Source organism: Tamandua tetradactyla, chromosome 15 (genome assembly GCF_023851605.1).
Source record: "Tamandua tetradactyla isolate mTamTet1 chromosome 15, mTamTet1.pri, whole genome shotgun sequence".
Classification (NCBI taxonomy): Eukaryota; Metazoa; Chordata; class Mammalia; order Pilosa; family Myrmecophagidae; genus Tamandua; species Tamandua tetradactyla.
In genome coordinates, this window is record NC_135341.1 from 80,177,557 (window position 1) to 80,201,344 (window position 23,788).

General features: G+C 36.7%; 1 protein-coding gene across 2 annotated transcripts in view; it reads left to right on the plus strand.

The window, feature by feature from the left end:
* Positions 1-23,788, plus strand: part of PCCB (propionyl-CoA carboxylase subunit beta) — a 97,904-nt gene that overhangs the window by 13,716 nt on the left and 60,400 nt on the right. For both annotated transcript variants that reach the window (XM_077130210.1, XM_077130211.1), the window contains exon 6: positions 7,920-8,030. In XM_077130210.1, the coding sequence (XP_076986325.1) occupies positions 7,920-8,030 (111 nt within the window). The remainder of the gene's footprint in view (positions 1-7,919; positions 8,031-23,788) is intronic.

The following is a 23,788-nucleotide window of genomic DNA, read 5'->3' on the forward strand; positions in this document are numbered from 1 at the left end:
CCTTGATTTTGTGGCTTGCCCCTATGACACTTATTCCTGCAAAAGAGAAGCTAAGCCTACTTATAATTATGCCTAAGAATCACCCCTGGAGAACCTCTTTTGTTGCTCAGTTGTGCCCTCTCTCCCTAAGCCAACTTGACAGGTGAACTCACTGCCCTCCCTACTACGTGGGACATGATTCCTGGGGTATGGATCTCCCTGGTGATGTGGGGCATGGCTCCTGGGATGAGCTGGGACCTGGCATCAAGGGATTGAGAAAGATTACTCAACCAAAAGGAGGAAGAGAGAAATGAGACAAAATAAAGTTTCAGTGGCTAAGAGATTTCAAACAAAGTCAAGAGATTATTCTTGAGATCATTCTTGTGCATCTCTCTTTTAGTTTATGGTGTATTGGAGTGTCTAGAGGAAAAGTACCTGAAACTATTGAACTATATTCCAGAAGTCTTGATGTTTGAAGATTTGTATAATTGTATAACTTTTTATATATGACCATATGATTGTGAAGACCTGGTGGCAGACCCTCCTTTTATCTAGGGTATGGGCAGATGAGAAAAAAAAGGACAAGAAAATGGATAGATGATGGGGGTATGCATATAAGAGGTAAAAATAAGTTGGGTGAATTCCAATACTGGTAGTCAGTGAGGGAGATGGATGGAGACATGGGATTTTTGCTGGTTCTTCTTTTTTATTATAGGCATTTAGGGCATTAAATTTCCCTGTCAGTATTGCCTTTGAAGCATCCCTTAAGTTCTGATATGTTGTATTCTCATTTTCGTTCATCTTCAGATGTTTATCAGTTTCTCTGGCAATTTCTTCTTTGATCCACTGATTATTTAGGAGTGAGTTATTTAATCTCTGTATATTTGTGAAAGTTCTGGTTCTTTTGTGGATATTGATTTCTGACTTCTTTCCATTTTTGATCAGAGAAAGTGCTTTGGATAATATCAGTGTTTTTAAATTTATAAAGACCTGTTTTGTGCTCAGCATATTATTCATACTAGAGAATGTTCATGAGCACTAGAGAAGAATGTATATCCTGGTATTTTGGGGTGTAATGATCTATACATGTCTGTTAGGTCTAATAATTTATCAGATAGTTTACGTTCTCTATTTCCTTTTTGATGCTCTGTCAGATTGTTCCTTCTATAGAGAAGAGTGGTGTATTGAAGTCTCCCACCATTATTGATGAAATGTCTGTTGCTCCCTTTAATTTTTTTTACACATAGTTGTATATTCATCATCATGATCATTTCTTTAGAACATTTGCATCCATTCAGAAAAAGAAATAAAAAGAAAATAGAAAAAGATTCATACATACCATACCCCTTACCCCTCCCTTTCATTGATCACTAGCATTTCAATCTACTAAATTTATTTTGACATTTGTTACCCCTATTATTTATTTATTTTTAATCCATATGTTTTACTCATTTGTCCGTAAGGGCTTCCTTTAGTTTTGCATTGTTTGCCTCATGTACTTTGGAGTGCCTTGATTGGGAGCATAAACTTTAATGATTGTTATTTCTTAAGAGTTAATTGTCCCTTTTATTAATATATGGTGTCTTTCCTTGTCTCTTTTTTTTAATTAATTTTTTGTTAGAGAAGTTGTAGGTTTACACAAACCATTTTTTTAAACTTTTTTTTATTGTATAGTATAACATATATACAAAGCAAAGAAATGAGAAAACAATAGTTTTCAAAGCACTCTTCAACAAGTGGTTACAGGACAGATCCCAGAGTTTGTCATGGGCTACCATATGATCCACTCACATTTTTTCTTCTAGCTGCTCCAGAATATAGGAGGCTAGAAAGCTTAAATATTTTTTTATCAACGCAGTCGACTTTTTTCTTTTTTTGTGAAAAATAACATATACAAAAAAGCAATAAATTTCAAAGCACAGCACAACAGTTAGTTGTAGAACATATTTCAGAGTTTGACATGGCTTACAATTCCACAATTTTGTGTTTTTACTTCTAGTTGGTTTAAAGTACTAGAGACTAAGAGATATCAATTTAATGATTCAGCATTCATATTTGTTTGTTAATCCTCTCTTCTCTGTATAACTCCACCATCACCTTTGATCGTTCCATCCATCTCTTTAGGGTTATTTGGGCTATGGCCATTCTATCTTTTTCATGTTGAAAGGGTCTGTCACTGATAGGAATAGTGAGATGGAATTATCTGATGTTCTGAAGAGGCTGGGCCCTCTCCATTTCAGGACTTACCAGTTCAGAAGATTTGGTGGCCTTGTCAAAAATCAATTGACCATAGATTTGGTGGTCTATTTCTGCACTCTCAATTTGATTCCATTGGTCAATGCGTCTATCTTTGTGCCAATACCATGCTGTTTTGACCACTGTGGCTTTATAATAGGTTTTAAAGTCAGGGAGTGTTAATCCTCCCACGTTGTTCTTTTTTAGGATGCTTTTAGCTAATTTGGGTCTCTTTCCCTTTCAGATGAATTTGGTAACTAGCTTATCTAAGTCTTCAAAGTAGATTGTTGGAATTTTGGTTGGTACTGTGAAAAATCTGTAGATCAATTTGGGTAGAATTGACATCTTAACTATATTTAGCCTTCCTATCCATGAACAGGGAATGTTTTTCCACTTATTTAGATCTTCTTTGATTTCTTTTACCAATGTTATGTAGTTCTCTGTGTAAAAGTCTTTTACGTCCTTAGTTAAGTTCATTCCTAAGTCCTTTATTCTTTTAGTTGCCATTTTGAATGATTTTTGCACATTAATTTTATGTTCCTCCACATTGCTGAATTTATTATCTCAAGTAACTTTGCTTTAGATTTCTCAGGATCTTCCAATATAGTATCATGTGATCTGCAAATAATATAAGTTTTACTTCTTCCTTTTCAGTTTGGAAGCCTTTCATTTCTTTGTCCTGTCTGGTTGCTCTATCTAGAACTTCCAGCATAATGTGGAATAATATTGGTGACAGTGGGCATCTTTATCTCATTCCTGATCTTAGGGGGAAAGCTTTCACTCTCTTCCTTGGGTACAATGCTGGCTATCAGTTTTTCATATATTCCTTTTATCATATTGAGGTGGGTACCTTTGATTCCTATCTTCTGGAGTGTTTTTATCAGAAAAGGATGTTGAATTTTGTCGAATGCTTTTTTAGCATCAATTGAGATGATCATGTGATTTTTCCCTTTTGATTTGTTAATCTGCTGTATTACATTAATTGATTTTCTTGTGTTGAACCATCCTTGCATTTCTGGTATAAACCCCACTTGATTGTGGTGTATAATTCCTTTAATGTGTTGTTGTATTTGATTTGCTAATATTTTGTTGAGAATTTTTGCATCTATGTTCATTAGGGATATTGGCCTGTAGCTGTCCTTTCTTACAGCTTCTTTACCTGGTTTTGGTATTAAAATGATATTAGCTTCATAAAATGAGTTAGGTAGAGTTCCTTTTTCCTCAGTTTTTTGGAAAAGTTTGAGCAGAATTAGTGTTAGTTCTTTTTGGAATATTTGATAAAATTTCCCTGTGAAGCCATCTGTCCCTGGGCTTTTCTTTATAGGAAGATTTTTGATGACTGATTAAATCTCTTTACTTGTGATTGGTTTACTGAGATCTTCTATTTCTTCCTGAGTCAGTGTGGCTTGTTTGTGTGTTTCCAGGAATTTGTCCATTTCATCTAAGCTGTCTAGTTTGTTGGCATATAGTTGCTCCTAAAAATATTTTTATTAACAAATCTTCATATGCATATAGTCCATACGTGGTGTACTATCAGTGGCTCACAATATTACATAATTGTGTGTTCATCATCTGATCATTTTAGAATATTTGCATCATTCTAGAAAAAGAAAAAAAAAGAAAAAACTCATATATGCCATACCCTTTATTACTCCCTCTCATTGACCACTAGTATTTCAGTATACTCAATTTATTTTAACCTTTGTTCCCACTATTATTTGTTTATTTTTTATCTATATATTTTTTACCTGCCTGTCCATATTCTGGATAAAAGGAGCATCATATACAAAGTTTTCACAATCACATAGTCACATTGTAAAAGCTTTTTTGTTGTACAGTTGTCTTCAAGAATCAAAGCTACTGGAACACACTTCAACAATTTCAGGTACTTCCCTCCAGCCAGTCCAATGCACCCCAAACTAAAAAAGGATATTGATATAATGTATAAGAATAGCTTCCAGGATAACCTCTCAACTGTTTGAAATTTCTCAGCCACTGAAAACTTTATTTTGTCTCATTTCTCTTGTCCCCCTTTTGGGCAAGAAGGCTTTCTTAATTCCCTGATGCCGGATTCTGGCTCATCCTGGGATTTCTGCCCTACATTGCCAGAGTTCACCTGCCAAGTTAGTTTAGAGAGAGAGGTCCTGAGCAACAAAAGAAGTTCTCTGTGGGAGACCCTTAGGTATAATTATAAGTAGGCTTATCTTCTGCTCTGCAGGAATAAGTTTTATAGGGGCACACTTTAAAATCGAGAGAGCAAACTATTATTTTGGTTGTCCCTATTGCTTGTGAGAATGTCAGGAATTCTCCAAAAGGGAAAGTTGAATATTTCTTCCTTTCTCTCCAGTCCCCTAAGGGGACTTGCAAATACTTCTTTATTCACTGCCCAAATGACTGTGGTATATAGCGGGGCATCATGCTAACCTGGACAAACCAACAAGATCTCATGCCCTGTTCAAGATTCCATGTACTTATGGTATTCAACTAAACTGACTGTATTACCTAAGGTTCTCTAGAGAAACAGAATCATCAGGAAATATCCGTAGATTAAAATTCATAGAAGTTTCTCACATAACCATGGGAATGTAGAGTCCAAGGTCTGTGGGGCAGACCTGGTGACTCCAATGAAGTTCCTCCACAAGCTCTCAGGAGAGGCTGGCTGGACAACTATAGGAATGGAAGAGTCCAAAATCCATAGGGTAGGCTGTGAAGCTGATGACTCCAATGAAAGGTCTGGATGAACTCCACAGGAGAGGCTCACTAGCTGAAGCAGGAAGAAAAGCTATCTCTTCTGAATCCTCCTTAAAAGCTGTGCAGTAATTACATTAGCATCACTTACTGGAGAAGATACTCCCCTTGGCTGATTACAGATGCAGTCAGCTGTGGATGCAGCCAATGTAATCATGATTTAAGTCCGTAAAATGTCCTCATAGCAACAGACAGGTCAGCACTTGCCCAACCAGACAAATGGGCACCACCACCTGGCCAAGTTGACACATGAACCTGACTATGACACTGACCATACAAGGTAAATTAAGTAATGCACTACCTAAAATATAAATTTTGCAGAAAAATTTCTCCCTTTGTTCTCATGCAGAAACTGAAGTTTTAAAATATGGATATCATCCTTTACCCTGTGTTCTTATCTACCCCAGTTCTATCCAGATTAGCTTCATTCATATTTCTAATCAAAGTACAGACACATTCTTAACATTGAAGCCCAAATTGTCCCCAGGAAGAGGTTCACTCAAAGCTTCATGGTGTGTAACAACAGTCTTTAGTTCAGTTGTAACAACTGGAGCAAAGGTGACCCTTAGGCCCGGTTTGAGAACTTCAGTCCCCACTTGACCCATAGGCGCAGTACCAATGCCACCTGTAGACATTCTGAAGAGGCATGTGCAAGGGTTTGTCATTTGGATGAATAGCTGGCAGGATGCAGTCCAGAGCTTTGAACAGTGTGGTTCCACTAGCTTTGCCATCCTTATGGGTGACTTTCCACCCCTTGAACCAAGGCATGTTAGCACATGTTCTCATCATTCCAACAAGAAGTTGACGCAAATGCTACTGTGTCAGGGCTGTAGCCAACTTTCTTGATGCAGGTAGTGACTTCCTTAATGATTTTCCTCTTAATCTCCTTTGGCTGTAGGGTGGTTCATTGGAATCCAGTTTGTTAACACCAGTAATTAGTTGCTTTACACTCAGTGTGTAAGCCGGCAGGGAATGCTCTCTGGTCTGCCCATTGAAGGTATCAGCTTGCAATTCACCCGCCACCAGCAGTACCAATCAGGACAGCACAGTCAGCCTGAGATGTACCTGTAATCAAGTTTTTAATAAAGTCTCTGTGTCCTGGGACATCAGTGATGGTCACATAATACTTGGTGGTCTCAGACTTTCATAGGGAGACATCAGTGGTGATACCATGCTCATACTTAGCTTTTAGTTTATCCAAGACCCAGGCATACCTGAACGATTCCTTTCACATCTCAGCAGGCTCCTTCTCAAAGTTTTCAATGGTTCTTTTGTTGATTCTACCACATTTGTAGGTCAGGTGGCCAGCACTGGTGGATTTGCCCGAATCTACGTGTCCAGTAACGACAATGTTGATATGAGTCTTTTCTTTTACCATTTTGGCTAAAGATACAGCAGGTTTTCACAACACCTGTTTTCTGGTGGCATATCCATTGTGAAGAAGCTGATTGAAATTAAATAGATTTTTAACATGGTCATATTTACATTGGATAATTTTCCCTTTGTTTTATGTATGTGAAATGTCTTTTATTCCTCCATTTCTCTTATATTGCCTCCTTTTATATTAAACAAATATTTTTTTATAAAATTTTTATTTCTGTATTGATTTTTTAACTATATTTTGTGAAATTTCTTTAATGGTTGTGTTAGGGATTGAAATTATATTCTACCACAAATTATATAGACTTAAGTTACATAAAAAAGAGGAACTTTGCTCCAGTATAGTGTCTTCTCTTCTCCCTTTTTTTCTTTTTATTTTTCTTATATGCTGTAAGCATAATGGTACTGTTACAATTATGCTTATCTTTTAAAAAACGAAACTATGTGCAGCATTCTTATTTAATCATATACGTATGATTTTCAGAGCTTGTAATTGCTTCTCTGGATTTGAGTTTGTATCTGGTGCTTTTTCTTTAACCCTTAAAGACATTATTTAATATTTCTTTTAAGGTAGGTGTGCTAGAAATGAATTCTCCCAGCTGAGCTTAGCAGCCTTAGGGAAGAGTACCACAGTCTCTCATTGTTCTAATCTTGAGTTTAGCCATTTCTCCTGAGTGAACACTTCTCAATTTGTTTGCTTTTGGTTGATTTCCAGAGTCCTGAAATGTGTGTTTTTGAAAAATTTGTCCAGTTTTATTTTGAGGAAAGGGTTTTCTGACGTCTTCACCCTGCGATAGCTGTAGTCCGCCCACCCTCGATGTTTTTGTAAAATTCACATGACTTTTTGTGCTGCCCTGAGCTGTGGCCCTTGATTTATAGAGCTTGGGCTCAAATCTAAGCCAGTCTTAAAAGTCTATACTTCTCCTGAGCTGTTGGTGCTCAGGGGAAAAACGTGGTTCGGGGTAGGGCTAGGCATGATTGAGCCCTTATCACCTTGCCTGGCTCCTTGAGCACCCAAACCTTGTCTTGCCCAGGGGGCGGTGATTAGCCCTTCAGAATGTCTTTCTTCTCTTTGTGGGGATGGATCCCTTTCTGGTTCATCTGCCTCCCCCTCCTGTACCAGCCCTGTCTGGGTCCGCTCTGTGGTTGGAGTGAACAGGCTGGAAAGAGAGGTCAGGGCTCTGGGTAAGTGTTGTGAAATATGGCTGAGGTTTTCCTTCTTCTTCCAGCCAGCTTTGGACAGTCAGGAGCTGGGCCTGGCTTAGAGGTAGGTTGAGGTGGGGGGACTATTCCCATAGCTCAGCTCATGGTGGGGGTTCAGGGAACTGCTGCCATGGAGGGTAGAGAGTAGAGGGTGTTTGCCCTAGGGAATAACATGCCAGCCATCCTGCCAGTTCTGGGGAGAAATTGCAAACGTAATTCTGGAGTAAACTTTACTGGTTAGGTCTCTTGCCTCCTAGACAGAATTTCTGTCAGGAAAAAAAGCCAAATGTTATTTTATTGTTGCCTTTATCTTTCCACAGATAATGTCTTAAACTCCTCTGTAACCAGATGCCTCTGCCTTTTCTTTTTGGCAGAGGAATGTCACAGCATCCGGAGTCATCCCACAGATTTCTCTGATCATGGGCCCATGTGCTGGTGGGGCTGTCTACTCCCCGGCCTTAACAGACTTCACGTTCATGGTAAAGGTAAGAATGCAGGGCCTGTTTCTAGTTTCCTTTGAGAATTGTGTAGTTCATTATCTGAAATAAAAATAATTCCTGACCTAGATCTGGTTTGTTATCTACATTCCCACTGGCTTCCAGCATAATAAGTTCTTAGCAAAGAGGAGGTATTGGCATGAGATCTGTAGCTTGCCCAGGGGGTTCATTGGTAGAAGGGACTTGTATGTACCCGATTGGTAGATGATTTGACTTGTTGATCTGAATTGTAAATGATTTTCAAGTACTCAAAGGATCATGGCCTCTTCCCAGACAGGTGTTCTTTACCTCATCCTATTTAAAAAGTTTATCATGGAAGGCTTTTCTGTAATTTATTTTATTGGGAAGTTGTTTCTTAAATCTCACCTTTTATCTCTTTAGTTGTTTGATGCCATTTTTTAGAAATATTTTTTATTGTGAAATAAAACATATATACAAAAAAGCAATAAATTTCAAGGTACATTTTTTTTAATGGCATAGAGTTGTTTTTTTAATTAAAAAAATTTTTTTAAATACCAAAAAATGCCAAACAAACGCAAACATTTATAATTTTTGATCATTCCGTTCTGTATATATACTCAGTAATTCACGTAGTTGCATATTCATCATCATGATCATTTCTGGGAACATTTGCATCTATTTAGAAAAAGAAATAAAAAGAAAACAGAAAAAAATTCGAAGTTTGGTATGGGTTACAGTTCCACAATTTCAAGTTTTTCCTTCTAGCTGGAGACTAAGAAATATTACTATAATGATCTAGTAGTCATACTCATTTGTTATAATCTATCTCCTCTATTATAACTCCTCGTTCTTCTTTGATACTCCTCCCAATGTTTAGGGATATTTGGGCTACGCCCATTTTGACTTTTTTCCATGTTGAAAAGGGATGTCGATAATATGGGATAGGGGGATGGAACTGGTTGATGTTCTTGGAGAGGCTCGCAGTTCTGGGTTTCAGGATTTATCTGGCTTAGGAACCATCTGAAGGTTTTAGGTTTCTGAAAATTAAACTTAATGTATACAACTTTTTTGTGATCTCAGGTAGAGACCTAGATGTTCTTTAGGTTAAATGAAGTCTCAAGTGTGTTGGTTGGGGTTTTACAAACCATGGCAATTAGGAATATTTAGCTTAAGCTTGCATAGGAGTAACCTCCAGAATAGCTTCTTGATTCTGTTTAGATTCTCTTAGCCACTGATACCTTATTTTGTTACATTTCTTTTCCCCCTTTTGGTTAGGAAGGTATTGTTGATCCCTTGGTGCCAGGACCTGGCTCGTCCCTGGGAGTCATGTCTCGTGTAGTGGGGAAGATAATAATTTTCCTTGCAGAGTTGGGCTTAGAGAGAGAGTGGGAGGCCACATCTGAACAAAAGAGGTTCTCTGGAAATAATTCTTAGGCATAATTATAGATAGGCTTAGTTACTGTTAGTGTGGTAGTTGTTTGGGTGGAGGGACTGGTTCCTTGAGTTTCCTACTCTGCCATCTTCCCACAATCCTGTTTTCTCTTTCTGTTACATCTTAAGTTCAGTCAGTCAGAAAAGTCTATTGGCTGTACTTTATGATTTAATCAAAGACCCAAACAAATTGCTTGCTTTAAGCGCATTATTTCCCATCTGTGTTATTGCGGAATCCTTCTAGCTGGACTCCCTGCTTCTGTCCCTGACTCCACTACCAGTTAATTAAAAGTTTTTAAATCCGTTTTAATTGTGTAATTAATACACAGGCAGGAATTACATACAATACACTGAACATAAATATGTACAGTTTAGCAGTTTTTATAAAATGAAAAGCCATGTGACTAATACCCAGATCAAGAAATAAAAAATTACCAGCCCTCCAGGAGCCCCACCCTCATGACCCTTTCTAATCTAATCTAATCACTGTCACCTTCTTATCTAAAATTGCTATTATCCCAAGTTTTATGGTAATTTAAAAAATGTGCTTTGCTTTTGAGTTTTAAATCTTAAGTATGCCTCGCTTAGTGATGTGGCTTAATGGTGCCTGTTTCATCTTTATGTAAAATGAAATAGTATAATTCTTTTGCATATAGCTTTGGCTTATGATTTTAACATTTATCCGTGTTCTTTTTACTTGTAGTTCATTCATTTTATTAGCTATGTAGTAAACAAACTTTAATATATTCTTCCATTCTGCCATCAGTGGACATTTGGATAGTTTTACATTTCAGATAATGCTTGTATGAACATTTTTACATATGTATCTTGGTACATGGGTTTCTGTTTCTCTAAATAGTGATAATCTTAGGTCATAGGGTCTACATATTGTTGGCTTTTTAAGGTAATGTCTGAATGTTTACTAAAGTGGTTACAGTAGTTACACTTCCGCAAGCTATGTGTGATATGGTGTATCCTTGTCAGGATTTAGATTATGATATTTTAATTTTGCAGTTTGATAGATGTGATATGAGCTCTCATAGTGTTTTTTCGTTTGTTTGTTTTTGCGTGGGTAGGCACCTGGAATTAAACCTGGGTCTCTGGCATGGCAGGTGAGAACTCTGTCTGCTGAGCCACTGTGGTCCACCCTTTCATCGTGGTTTTAATTTCTGATGGTATGACTGATGAGATTGAGCACTTCGTATTTTTTTTTTTAAATCTGTTTAGCTGTTTTGCCCATTTTTAAAAATTTAGAGTTTTCTTATATTCTTAAAGGGATTTCTTTAGATATTCTGGATATAAGTTCTCTATGAAATGTATATGTTACAAGTATCGCCCACTCTGTGACGTGCTTTTTTCCTTCTTTTGGTAATGTTCTTTTTTTTTTTTAATTTATTTTTTTATTATCAAACCAAAAAACATACAAACATGAACATTCATAACATACAAATATTCCATGCATGGTAATCATTGGCTCACAATATCATAACATAGTAGTACATTCATCACCATGATCATTTTTTAGAATATTTGCATCACTCCAGAAAAAGAAATAAAAAGGAAAAAGAAAAAAACTCATACATGTCATACCTCTTACCCCTCCCTCTCATTGACTGCTAGTATTTCCATCTACTCAATTTGTTTTAACGTTTGTTCCCCTATTATTTATTTGCTTTTAATCCATATTTTTTACTCATCTGTCAATATCATAGATAAAAGGAGCGTTAGACACAGGTTTTCACGATCACATACTCGCTTTGCGAAAGCTAAATCATTATACATTCATCTTCAAGAAACATGGCTACTGGAACACAGCTCTACCATTTCAGGCACTTCCCTCTAGCATCTCTAATACACCTTAAACTAAAAAGGGAATATCTATATAATGCATAAGAATAATCTCCAGGATAACCTCTTGACTCTATTTGAAATCTCTCAGCCACTGACACTTTATTTTGTCTCAGTTCTCTCTTCTTCCTTTCCTCAGCTCATTCTCAGATTTCTGTCCCATGTTGCCAGGGAGGTTTACACCCCTGGGAGTCAGGTCCCACACAGAGAGGTGGAGGTTGGTGAGTTTGCTTGTTGTGTTGGCTGAGAGAGAGATAGGCCACATCTGAGCAACAAAACAGGTTCTCTGGGGGTGACTATTAGTCCTAATTTAAGTAGGCTTAGCCTGTCCTTTGTAGGGATAAGTTTAATAGGGGCAAACCCCAAGATTGAGGACTTGACCTGTTGATTTGGTTGTCCTCACTGCCTTGCAAGAATTTCAGGAATTCTCCAAATGGGGAAGTTGAATTTCCCCCTTTCTTGCCATTCCCCCAAGGGGTCTTTGCAAATACTTTTTTATTCACTGTTCAAATCACTCTGAGATTTATTGGGGCACACTAACCTGGACAAACCTACAAAATCTCATGCCCTGTTCAAGGTTCCATGTACTTATGGAGTTCAAGTAAATTGTCCATATACATTACATTAGGAAATGCACTAGTCAAAATATAAATTTTGTACCAAATAAACATTTTTTTGCTTTAGTCTCACACAAAAGTTAAAGTTTTAAAATATGAATGACCAAAATTTTGAACACCCTGCAATATTGACATTTCCTTTGTTCTTCCTCATGCAAAAGCATTTTTTAATTTTTACATTTAGTCATTATCATTGTACACTCTAGGCATTCCTAGATTATACAATCTCAGACTTTGTTGTCTATCTTTCCTTCTGATTTCGTTTGTGCCCCCAACCCTCCTCCCTCTATCATTCTCACATTCACCTTCATTCAGTGTACTAACATTATTGTGCTACAATTAGCTAGTATTGTTCTATCCATTTCTGAATTTTTACAATCAGTCTGTTGCACAGTCTGTATCCCTTCATCTCCAATTACCCAAAATCTACCCTATTTCTGTCTCTTGATAGCCTCTGTACTTAACTGAAATTCTCCAGTTTCATTCATTAATGTTAGTTCCTATCAGTGAGACCACGCAGTGTTGTCCTTTTGTTTCTGGCTAATCTCACTCAGCATAACGTCCTCAAGGTCCATCCATGTTGTTACATGCTTCATGACTTTATTCTGTCTTACGGCTGCGTAATATTCCATCATATGTACCTCCCACAGCTTGTTTAGCCACTCATCTGTTGATGGACATTTGAGCTGTTTTCATCTCTCAGCAGTTGTAAACAATGCTGCTATAAATATTGGTGTGCAAATGTCTGTGTTCTTGCCCTCATGTCCTCATATTCCTAGCAATGGTATTGGTGGATCATATGGCAGTTCTATACTTCGCTTCCTGAGGAACTGCCAAACTGCTTTACACAGCAGTTGTACCATTTTACATTCCCACCAGCAGTGGATAAGTGTGCCTCTTTCTCCATGTCTCTCCAACACTTGTTGTTTTCTGTTTTATTGATAATGGCCATTCTGGTGGGTGTGAGATGATATCTCATTGTGGTTTTGATCTGCATTTCCCCAATAACCAGGGAAGTTGAGGATCTTTTCATGTGCCTTTTAGTCATTTGTATTTCCTCTTCTGAGAAGTGTCTGTTCATGTCTTTTGCCCAATTTTGTAATTGGTTTGTTTGTCTTTTTGTTACTGAGTTGAACAATTACTTTATATAGTCTGGATACTAGACCCTTATTTGATATATCATTTCCAAATATTGTCTCCCATTGTGTAGGCTGTCTTTTTACTTTCTTGACAGAGTTCTTTGATGCACCAAAGTGTTTAATTTTGAGGAGTTCCCGTTTATCTATTTCTTTCTTCAATGCTTGTGCTTTGGGTGTAAGATGTAGGAAACCGCCTCCTATTAAGTTTTTTTTCTTTTTTTTAATTTTGAACAAAATAAACATTTTTATTTTTGCCTCACACAAAAGTTAAAGCTTTAAAATACAGACAATATTATTATTTTTACCTTGTATATTAATTTGCCTTAGTTTTAACCAGATCAGTTTAATCACTTCTGTAATTGGAATTCTATCTTTTTTTACAGTTATGCTTTTAAACAGTTGCTGTATGGACAATATGCTTTCAGAACTGGAGAACTAAATCTGAGTCTTAGGAGGTATCACACAGATACTTAAAGTTCCAGGGAACTACTAGGCTATACAAAGAGCCAAGCATTTCAGAATTTAAAGATAACAGTTAAAACTTACAATCTAAGCTCTAATTTTATAAGCATTTTTAAAGTGAAGCTATTTTCATTTTAATAGCTTTTTAATATAAAACAATGTTTTATATTAACAAACCATAGCAGAGGTTTTGTTCTGTTTCATCTTTATACTTTACCAGAGTTATGTTAACTAACAGGTGATGTGAAACCTTCGACTTCATTTTTCTTTCTCAGGATGTTTTTAGCTATTTGGGGCACCCTGCCCTTCCAGATAAATTATTAATTTATATATTTGTCCTGCTTTTTTAAACTTTTTTTATTAATTAAAAAAATTAACTAAACGTTAAGATATCATTCCATTCTACATATACAGTCAGTAATTCTTAATATCATCACATAGTTGCATATTCATCATTTCTTAGAACATTTGCATTGATTTAGAAAAAGAAATAAAAAGACAACAGAAAAAGAGATAAAACGATAATAGAGAAAAAAAAGATTATACATACCATACCCCTTACCCCTCGCTTTCATTTACCACTAGCATTTCAAACTAAATTTATTTTAACATTTGTTCCCCCTATTATTTATTTTTATTCCATATGTTCTACTTCTTTGTTGACAAGGTACATAAAAGGAGCATCAGATATAAGGTTTTCACAGTCACACAGTCACATTGTGACAGCTGTATCATTATTCAATCATCCTCAAGAAACATGGCTACTGGAACACAGCTCTACATTTTCAGGCAGTTCCCTCCAACCTCTCCACTACATCTTGAACAACAAGGTGATATCTACTTAATGCATAAGAATAACCTCCAGGATAACCTCTTGACTCTGTTTGGAATCTCTCAGCCATTGACACTTAGTCTCATTTCACTCTTCCCCCTTTGGTCAAGAAGGTTCTCCCAATCTCCTATTAAATTTTATAAAATATTTCCCTATATTTTCTTCTAAAAGTTTTATGGTCTTAGATCTAATGTCTCTTTCATCCATTTTGAGTTAATTTTGTATAGGGTGTGAGATATGGATCCTCTTTCATTCTTGTGGATTTCCAGTTTTCCAGGCACCATTTATTGAAGAGACTTTTGTCCCAGGTGAGTTGGCTTCACTGCCTTATCAAAGATCAGTTGTCCAAAGATGAGAGGGTCTATATCTGAACACTCTATTTGATTCCATTGGTCAGTATATCTATCTTTATGTAAGAACTATGCTGTTTTGATCACTGTAGCACACCATAAAGACAGGTGATGTGAAACCTTCGACTTCATTTTTCTTTCTCAGGATGTTTTTAGCTATTTGGGGCACCCTGCCCTTCCAGATAAATTTGATTATTGGTTTTTATATTTCTGAAAAATAAGTTTTTGGGATTTTAATTGGTATTGCACTGAATCTATAAATCAGTTTGGGTAGAATTAACATCTTAACTGTTTTTAGTCTTCCAATCCATGAACACTGTATGCCCTTCCATTTATTTAGGTCTTCTGTGATTTCTTTTAGCAATTTGTAGTTTTCTTTGTATAGGTGTTTTGTATCCTTAGCTAAATTTATTCCTAAATGTATTCTTTTGGTTGCAATTGTAAATGGATTTTTTTTTCTTCATTTCTCCCTCAGATTGCTCATTACTTGTGTATGGAAACACTACAGATTTTTGAGTGTTGGCCTTGTAACCTGCCACTTTGTTGTACTCATTTATTAGCTCTAGTAGTTTTGCTGTGGATTTTTTTTTTGGGTTTTGGGTTTTCAACATGTAGTATCATCTGCAGACAGTGAGAGTTTTACTTCTCCTTTCCAATTTTGGTGCCTTTGTATTTCTTTTTCTTGTCTAATTGCTCTGGCTAGAACTTCCAACGCAGTGTTGAATAACAGTGGTGATAGTGAACATCCTTTTCTTGTTTCTGATTTTAGGGGGAGAGTTTTCAGTTTTTCCCTATTGAGGATGATGTTAGCTGTGGGTTTTCATATATTCCCTTTATCATGTTGAGGAAGTTCCCTTCTTTTCCTATCCTTTGAAGTGTTTTCGACAAGAAAAGATGTTGAATTTTGTCAGATGCCTTTTCTGCATCAATTGAGATAATCATGTGTTTTTTCTGCTTTGATTTGTTGATATGATGTATTACATCCCTTGATTTTCTTATGTTGAACCATCCTTGCATACCTGGGATGAATCCTACTTGGTCATGGTGTATAATTCTTTTAATGTGCTGTTGGATTCTATTTGCAAGGATTTTGTTGAGGATTTTTGCATCTATATTTATTAGAGAGACTGGTCTGTAATTTTCTTTTCTTGTAATATCTTTTGTCTAGCTTTGGTATGAGGATGATGTTGGCTTCATAGCACGAGTTAGGTAGCCTTCCCTCCTCTTCAGTTTTTTTGAAGAGTTAGAGCAGGATTGGTACTAATTCTTTCTTCAATGTTTGGTAGAATTCACATGTGAAGCCATCTGGTCCTGGACTTTTCTTTTGGGGAGCTTCTTAATGACTGATTCAGTTTCTTTACTTGTGATTGGTTTGTTGAGGTCTTCTTTAATAAATGTTGGTTGTTCATGCCTTTCTAGGAGGTTGTCCATTTCATCTACGTTGTCTAGTTTATTAGCATATAGTTGGTCATGGTATCCTCTCATTACCTCCTCTATTTCTGTGGGATCAGTGGTTATGTCTTTTCCATTTCTGGTTTTATTTATTTGCTTCCTCTCCTTCTTTTTGTCAACTTCTCTAAGGGTCCATCAGTTTTACGGATTTTTTTCATAGAACCAACTTCTGGTTTTATTGATTTTCTTGATTTTTTTCATGTGCTCCATTTTCTTTATTTCTGCTCTAATCTTTGTTATTTCTTTCCTTTTGCTTGCTTTGGGGTTAGTTTGCTGTTCTTTCTCTGGTTCTTCCAAGTGGACAGTTAATTCCTCAATTTTTGCTCTTCTTTTTTAATATAGGCATTTAGGGCAATAAATTTCCCTCTTAGTACTGCCTTTGCTGCATCCTATAAATTTTGATATGTCGTGTTTTCATTTTCATTTGCCTTCAGGTGTTTACTGATTTCTCTTGTAATTTCTTCCTTGACCCACTGGTTATTTAAGAGTTGAGCCTCCATATATTTTGGAATTTTCTGGCCCTCTGCCTATTGTTGATTTCCAACTTCATTCCTTTATGATCTGAGAAAGTGTTTTGAATGATTTCAGTCTTTTTAAATTTATTGAGACTTGCTTTGTAACCAAATGTATGGTCTGTCCTTGAGAATGATCCATGAGCCCTTGAGAAACAGGTATATCCTGCTGTTGTGGGGTGTAATGTTCCATAACTGTCTGTTAAGTCTAGTTCGTTTATTATATACAAATTCTCTGTTTCTTTATTGATTCTCTGTCTAGATGTTCTGTCCATTGATAAGAGCAGGGAATTGAAGACTCTTAACTATTATGGTATTTGTGTCTATTTCTCTTTTCAGTGTTTGCCTCATGTATTTTGGAGCACTCTGGCTTGATGCATAAATATTTATGATTGTTATGTCTTCTTGTTGAATTGTTCCTTTTATTAACACATAGTGTCCTTCTTTGTCTCTTTTTATTGTTTTACATTTGAAATCTAATTTGTTGGATATTAGTATAGCTACTCCTGCTCTTTTCTGATTGTTGTTTGCACGAAATATCTTTTCCCCACCTTTCACTTTCAACCTATGTTTATCCTTGGGCCTAAAATGCATCTGCATATAGATGAGTCCTGTTTTAAATCCTTTCACACCAAGAATTGAACCCAGATTTCTGGCATGGCAGATGAGAACTCTGCATGCCTAGCCACCTTGACCTACACCCAGTCCATGTCTTTTGATTGTGGAGTTTAATCCATTAACATTTAGGGTTATTACTGTAAGGGCAGTACTTTCTTCTACCATTTTACTTTTGGGATTTTATATGTCATATCTGTTTTTCTTCTTTTTACCTTTACTGATAGTCTTCATTTCTACACTCTTCTCCATACCTCTCTCTCTTATCTTTTCAACCTATCTGTCTCTAGTGCTCCCTTTAGTATTTCTTGCAGAGCCGGTCTCTTGATCATAAATTCTCTCAGTGATTTTTTGCCTGAAAATGTTCTAATTTTCCCCTCTTTAAGGACAGTATTGCTGGATAAAGAATTCTTGGTTGGCAGTTTTTCTCTTTTAGTATCTTAAACATATCAAACCACTGTCTTCTTGCCTCCATGGTTTCTGCTGAGAAATGTATGCATAATCTTATTGAGCTTCTCTTGTATGTGATGGATTGCTTTCTCTTGCTGCTTTCAAAATTCTCTCTTTCTCTTTGACATCTGACATTCTGATTAATAAGTGTCTTGGAGTACATCTGTTTTGATCTGTTCTGTTTGGGGTGTGCTACACTTCTTGAATCTGTAATTTTAATTAAGTCTTTCATAAGAGTTGGGAAATTTTCAGTGATAATTTCCTCCATTCATTTTTCTCCTCCATTTCCCTTCTCTTCTCCTTCTGGGACACCCACAACACATATATTCATGTACTTCATGTTGTCATTCAGTTCTGTGAGTCCCTGCTTATATTTTTCCATTCTTTTCTCTATATTTTCTTTTGCTTGTTGGATTTTAGATATCTCATCCTCCTGTTCACTAATCCTATCTTCTGCCTCTTGAAATCTAACATTGTAGGTTTCCATTGTTTTTTTCATCTCTTCTACTGTGCCTTTCATCTCCATAAGTTCTGTGATTTGTTTTTTCAGACTTTCAGTTTCCTCTTTTTGTGAGTCCTTTGCCTTCTTTATATCCTCCCTGAATTCATTGATTTGATTTTGATGAGATTTTCCATGTCTGTTTGAACATCCTGAATTGTTTCTACTCCCGTATCTCATATGAATTGTTGTTTTGTTCCTTTGACTGGGCCAAATCTTCCATTTTCCTAGTGTGGTTTATTTTTTGCTGGCATCTAGACATTTAATTTCCTTGGTTTATTCTGGAGATTGTTTTCACTCTTTTACCTAGGATTTTCTTGCTGGATGGCTTTGTTGTCTATCAGTTCTTTGACATTCAGTTCCCCTTGTTTTAGACCTCTAGCTTAGGTTGGTCAGAATTTTTCAGTTCTTGTTGTCTTGTTCCTTGCCCTGCCTGTATGGTGCAGTTTTTTTTTTCCTCCTTAGGAGGGTCTAGTTAGGTATTATAGACCTCAGTCAGATTTTCCCAGACCACACTGGTCTCCTCTCAGGAGGAAAGAGTCACCTGCACCAGTTGTCTGTGAGGGTGAGACCCAGCAGGTTGAAATGCTTACCTATGAAGTCTGTAGACTCTGTGTTTTTCCTATCCTGCACAGTATGTGATGCCTTTCTGCTTGCGGGTCCTGCCAGCATAAAGTGATGCAGTACCTTTAATTTCAGCAGACTTTCCCTGTGGGGCATGGTTGAGATAGGGGAGAGGTTGTAGTCTGGCTTTAATCACATCAGTGTTCCAGACCCTGGGGTCTGAATTCCTTGAGGGAGGGATTCCACCTGACCTGGCCCCTGCCCCTCTCCCATGGAAGGCACAATACAGTTGTTCTGTACTGTTTCTGGCTATTTACTAGCTGCTCTGGAGGACGAACTAGATTCTATACCTCTCCATGTTGCCGTCTTGGACTGGTACTGAGTTTTTGCGTCTCTGTGTGTGCATGCATGTGCTTCTTTTGTTGAATTGAGGATTTTTAAAAAATGATTTTTCTTGAAATAATTTCAGACATACAGAAAAATTACAACAGTACTACAAGGATTGCTTGTAATCCCTTTACCCTGATTCATCAGTTTTTTACATTTTCTTTGTTTTATTGTTTGTGTTCTTGGTCTATCATATACAAATTATCAAATCTATTTTTCCTCAACTATTTGAGAATGGGTTGTGTAGATCATGCCTCTTTACTCCTTAATGCTTCTGTATAGTTCTTACTAGGTTTTCTTAGATAATCACAGTTATTTAAATTCAAGAAGTTTATACTGTTACAATACTATTATTTATTCTCCATTCTATATTCCAGTTTTGACAATTGTCCCAGTGTATTGGGCTAGGTTTCTCTAGAGAGACAGAATCAGCAGGGAATATCCATAGATGTAAAATTTATAAATGTGTCTCACGTAACCATGGGAACATAGAGTCCAAAACCCATAGGGCAGACTGTGAAGCTAATGAGTCTGATGAAAGTTCTGGATGAACTCCACAGGAGAGACTCGCCACCCAAAGCAGGAAGAGAAACTGTCTCTTCTGAATCCTCCTTAAAAGTCTTCCAGTGATTAGATTAAGCATCACTCATTGCAGAAGATACTCCCCATTGGCTGATTACAAATGCAGTCAGCTGTGGATGCAGCTGATGCAGAATGATTTAATTCTATGAAATGTCCTCATAGCAACAGACAGGCCAGCACTTGCCTAGACAGACAGACGGCACTACCACCTGGCCAAGTTGACAGATGAGCCTGGCCATGATACCCAGTAATGTCCTTTTTAGAACTTTCTCCCTGAAGTATAGAATTCATTTTGGGATCACGTATTGCATTTAGCTTTTATATTTCAGTAGCCTCCTTTAATCTGGAACAGTTCTTCTGACTTTCTTAGTCATGATTTTGACGTTTTGGGAGGATTCAGGGCAATTATTTTGTATACTATTTTACAATTTAGGTTTATCTGATGTTTCCTTATGATTAGATTCAGGTTGAGCATCCCAGGCCTGTCTTCTACAAAAGTAATGTTGTGTCCTTCACAGGTGTTCTAGTTTGCTAGCTGCCAGAATGCAATATACCAGAAATGGAATGGCTTTTTAAAAGGGAATTTTAATAAGTTGCTAGTTTACAGTTCTAAGGCTGAGAAAATGTCCCAGTTAAAGCAAGTGTATAAAAATGTCCAGACCAAGGCACGATCAAGAGGCCACCTTCACTCAAGAAATACTGATGAGTTCAGTGTTTCTTTCTCAACTAGGCACATGGTGAATATGGTGACAGTCTGCTGTCCTTTTCCTCTGGCTTCTTGTTTCATGAAGCTCCCCGGGAGGCGTTTTCCTTCTTCATCTCCAAAGGTCACTGGTTGGCGGACTCGGCTTCATGGTGTGGCATTGTTTGCTCTCTCAGAATCTTCTCATTCTCCCGTTGTTCTCCTCTTTTGTAGGATTCCAATAAACTAATCAAGAAGCACGTAGAATAGGTGGAGACATGTCTCTATCTAATGAGGCTTAATACCCACAATTGATTGAGTCACATCTCCATGGAGATAACCTAATCAAGTTTCTAACCTGTAGTAATGGATAAGGATTAGAAGAAACTGTTGCTCACACAAGACTGATGAGAATTAAAACATGGCTTTTCTAGGGTACATAAATCCTTTCAAACCAGCACATCAGGGTATCATGTCTGGCAGTAGAATTATGTCCATTTGCCTTTATTGGCAATATTAATTTGATCACCTGCTCAAGATGTCCGGTTTCTCCCTTTTGTGGTTATTATTTTTCTATTTGCAACTGATTAGCACTCTGTGGGGAGATGATTTGAGATCATGTAACTGTTTTACTTGGTATCACCCTTTTCCTCTTTGATTTAGCATCCATTGTTGATTTTTTGTCTGAACTAGTCTTTACTTTGATGGTTGCAAAATGGTTATTTTTTTAACTTTACCACTGCCTCCAAATTGTCGGCCTTCTCCCCTGAAGAAGAATCCTCCTTCCTTGGGCATTTGTTCATTTTATCTGTTTATTATTAATATGGATTCCTATTTTATTCAGTGATTTATATTCCATGACTATCATTATTTTATCACCTAGATTAACTGTAATTTAGCCTTGGGAGCCCCTTTAAGCTCTTATCATTCCCTTTTGATAGACTAAGGTCAAATGTATAAAATTCTTTCCTTTATGAGTAGTATTTTAGGTGTTGAGGAACTTTTTCCTACTCTAAGGTCAAGAAGATAGTTTCTTATATTTTCTGAAAGCTTTTTGTTTGGCTTTTTATGTTTTAGTGTGTAATCACTTGGAATTTATTTTTATGCATGGTATGAAGTAGGCACCTAGTGACCCCAGAACCTTTTATTGAAAATAGTATCCTTTCCTACCCTAGTGCCACACATATCATGACGCAGTTGTCCAACTATCAAGAATTTGTCACTGAATTCTCTTGTTCCATTTGTCTGTCACTGTGGCAGTACAACACTGTCTTAATTATAATGGTTTTATAATGGATGTTGATATCTGGTAGAGCAAGTTGTCCTACCTTATTCTTCTTCAAGAGGTATGGACTATTCATGAGCTTTTATATTTCCATATATTTTTATTTTTTACATTTCTTATTTGAGAAGTTGTGGATTTATTTTTTGTAACTCTGTTTTTAATTTTTTTTCATGGGCAGGCACCGGAAATCGAACCTGGGTCGCCGGCATGGCAGGCGAGAACTCTGCCTGTTGAGCCACCATGGCCTGCCCTAACTCTATCTTTTTTAAACAGTAGTTAACATTTGTTACAATTGATTAAAGATTATTAAAGTAGTTCTATTCACTAATGTCCATAGCTTATGTAGGGGTATTTTTTCTCCATATTTCCAACCTATTTTTTTTTTTTTTTCATGCCTGGCTTTTTTTTATTACTCATTTACCTATACACTGGATAGAGGGGGTTTCAGTCACAAGATTTTTTGTTTGTTTGTTTTTTGTTTTTTTGCATGGACAGGCACTGGGAAATGACCCGGGTCTCCAGCATGGCAGGCAAGAACTCTGCCACTGAACCACCGTGGCCTACCCAAGTCATAAGGTTTTTGTAATCACATGGTCACACAATAAAAGCTACATAATTATACAATCGTCAAAGGTCAACAATTTCAGATAATTCCTTCTGACTATTCTAGTATACTAGAAACTAAAAAATACCTATAAATGTTAGTAGTCGTTGTTAAATCTTAACTTCTCAGTTATAATTCCTCCCTCTGATTTGGTCAGTAGTCATAATTATTTGTTAATTCTTAACTTTTCAGTTACAACTCCTTCCTCTTATTTGGTCATTCTGTCAATCTTATCATTGAGCAATGACAGTTCTAACTCCTTCATGCTGAAAAGGCATATCAACATTATGGAATAGGGGAGTGAAACTGATTTATTGTTATTGGAGAGACTGGTACCTCTGGGTTTCAGGGTTTATTTGGCATAGGAGCCAACTGGATGCTTTAAGTTTCTGCAAAAATAACCTTAATAGGTAAAACTTTTATAGAGTCTTAGATCGAGCCCAGGGTGTTCTTTAGGCTTTTCAGAAATACTGTTGGTTGGGGCTTTGCACACTGTGGCCTTTTGCTTTGGCTGAAGCTTGCATAAGCTTACATAAGGATGACGTCTTGACTCTATTTGAAACCTCTTAGCCATTGCAACTTTATTTTGTTTCATTTATCTTCCCCCTTTTGGTCAAGAGGGCATTCTCAATCCCACAATGCTAGGCTCAGTCTCATCCCTGGGAGTCATGTCCTATAATGCCAGTGAGTCTTACATCCTTGGGAGTCATGTCCCATGTGGGGGGGGAGGGTAATGATTTTATTTGCAGAGTTTGGCTTAGAGAGGAGAGGCCACATCTGAGCAACAGAAGAGGTTCTCTGGGGGTGACTCTTAGTCATAATTATAAGTAGGTTTAGCTTCACCATTACAGAAATAAATTTCATAAGGGCAAGCCTCAAGATCAAGGGCCTACCTAACTTATTAAATTGGGAGTTCCTAATGTTTGAGAGAATATCAGGAATTCTCCAAGTGGGGAAGTTTAATAGTTCCACATTTTTTCAGCAGTTCCTCAAGGGACTTTGCAAATACTTTTTTATTTTCTGTGTAAATACCTTGGAATGTATCTGGGTATTAAAATAACCTATATAGACTAACAAGATCTTCCATATTCTAGGTTCCATGTAATTAGGTTGTTTAAAGAAATTGATCAGACAAGTTAATTGAGGTAGTGTGCTGTAGAAAATATGTTTTGAACACAATAAACATCTCTTTCTTTGATCTCCATATAATGTTATTACAACCCTATTGAGGTGTAATTGATATACAATAAACTGCATGTATTTAAACTGTACTATTTGATGAGTTTTGATATATATCTATAACTATGAAGCCATTACCACAGTCAGAGTACTGGTCGTATCTACTACATATTTTCCTCATGTATGATTGTAATCAGTCTTTCACTCCTTTTTAACCCTGTCTTCAGGTAACACTGGTCTGCTTTCAGTCATTATAGATTAATTTTCATTTTATGGAATTTTTGTAAGTAAAATC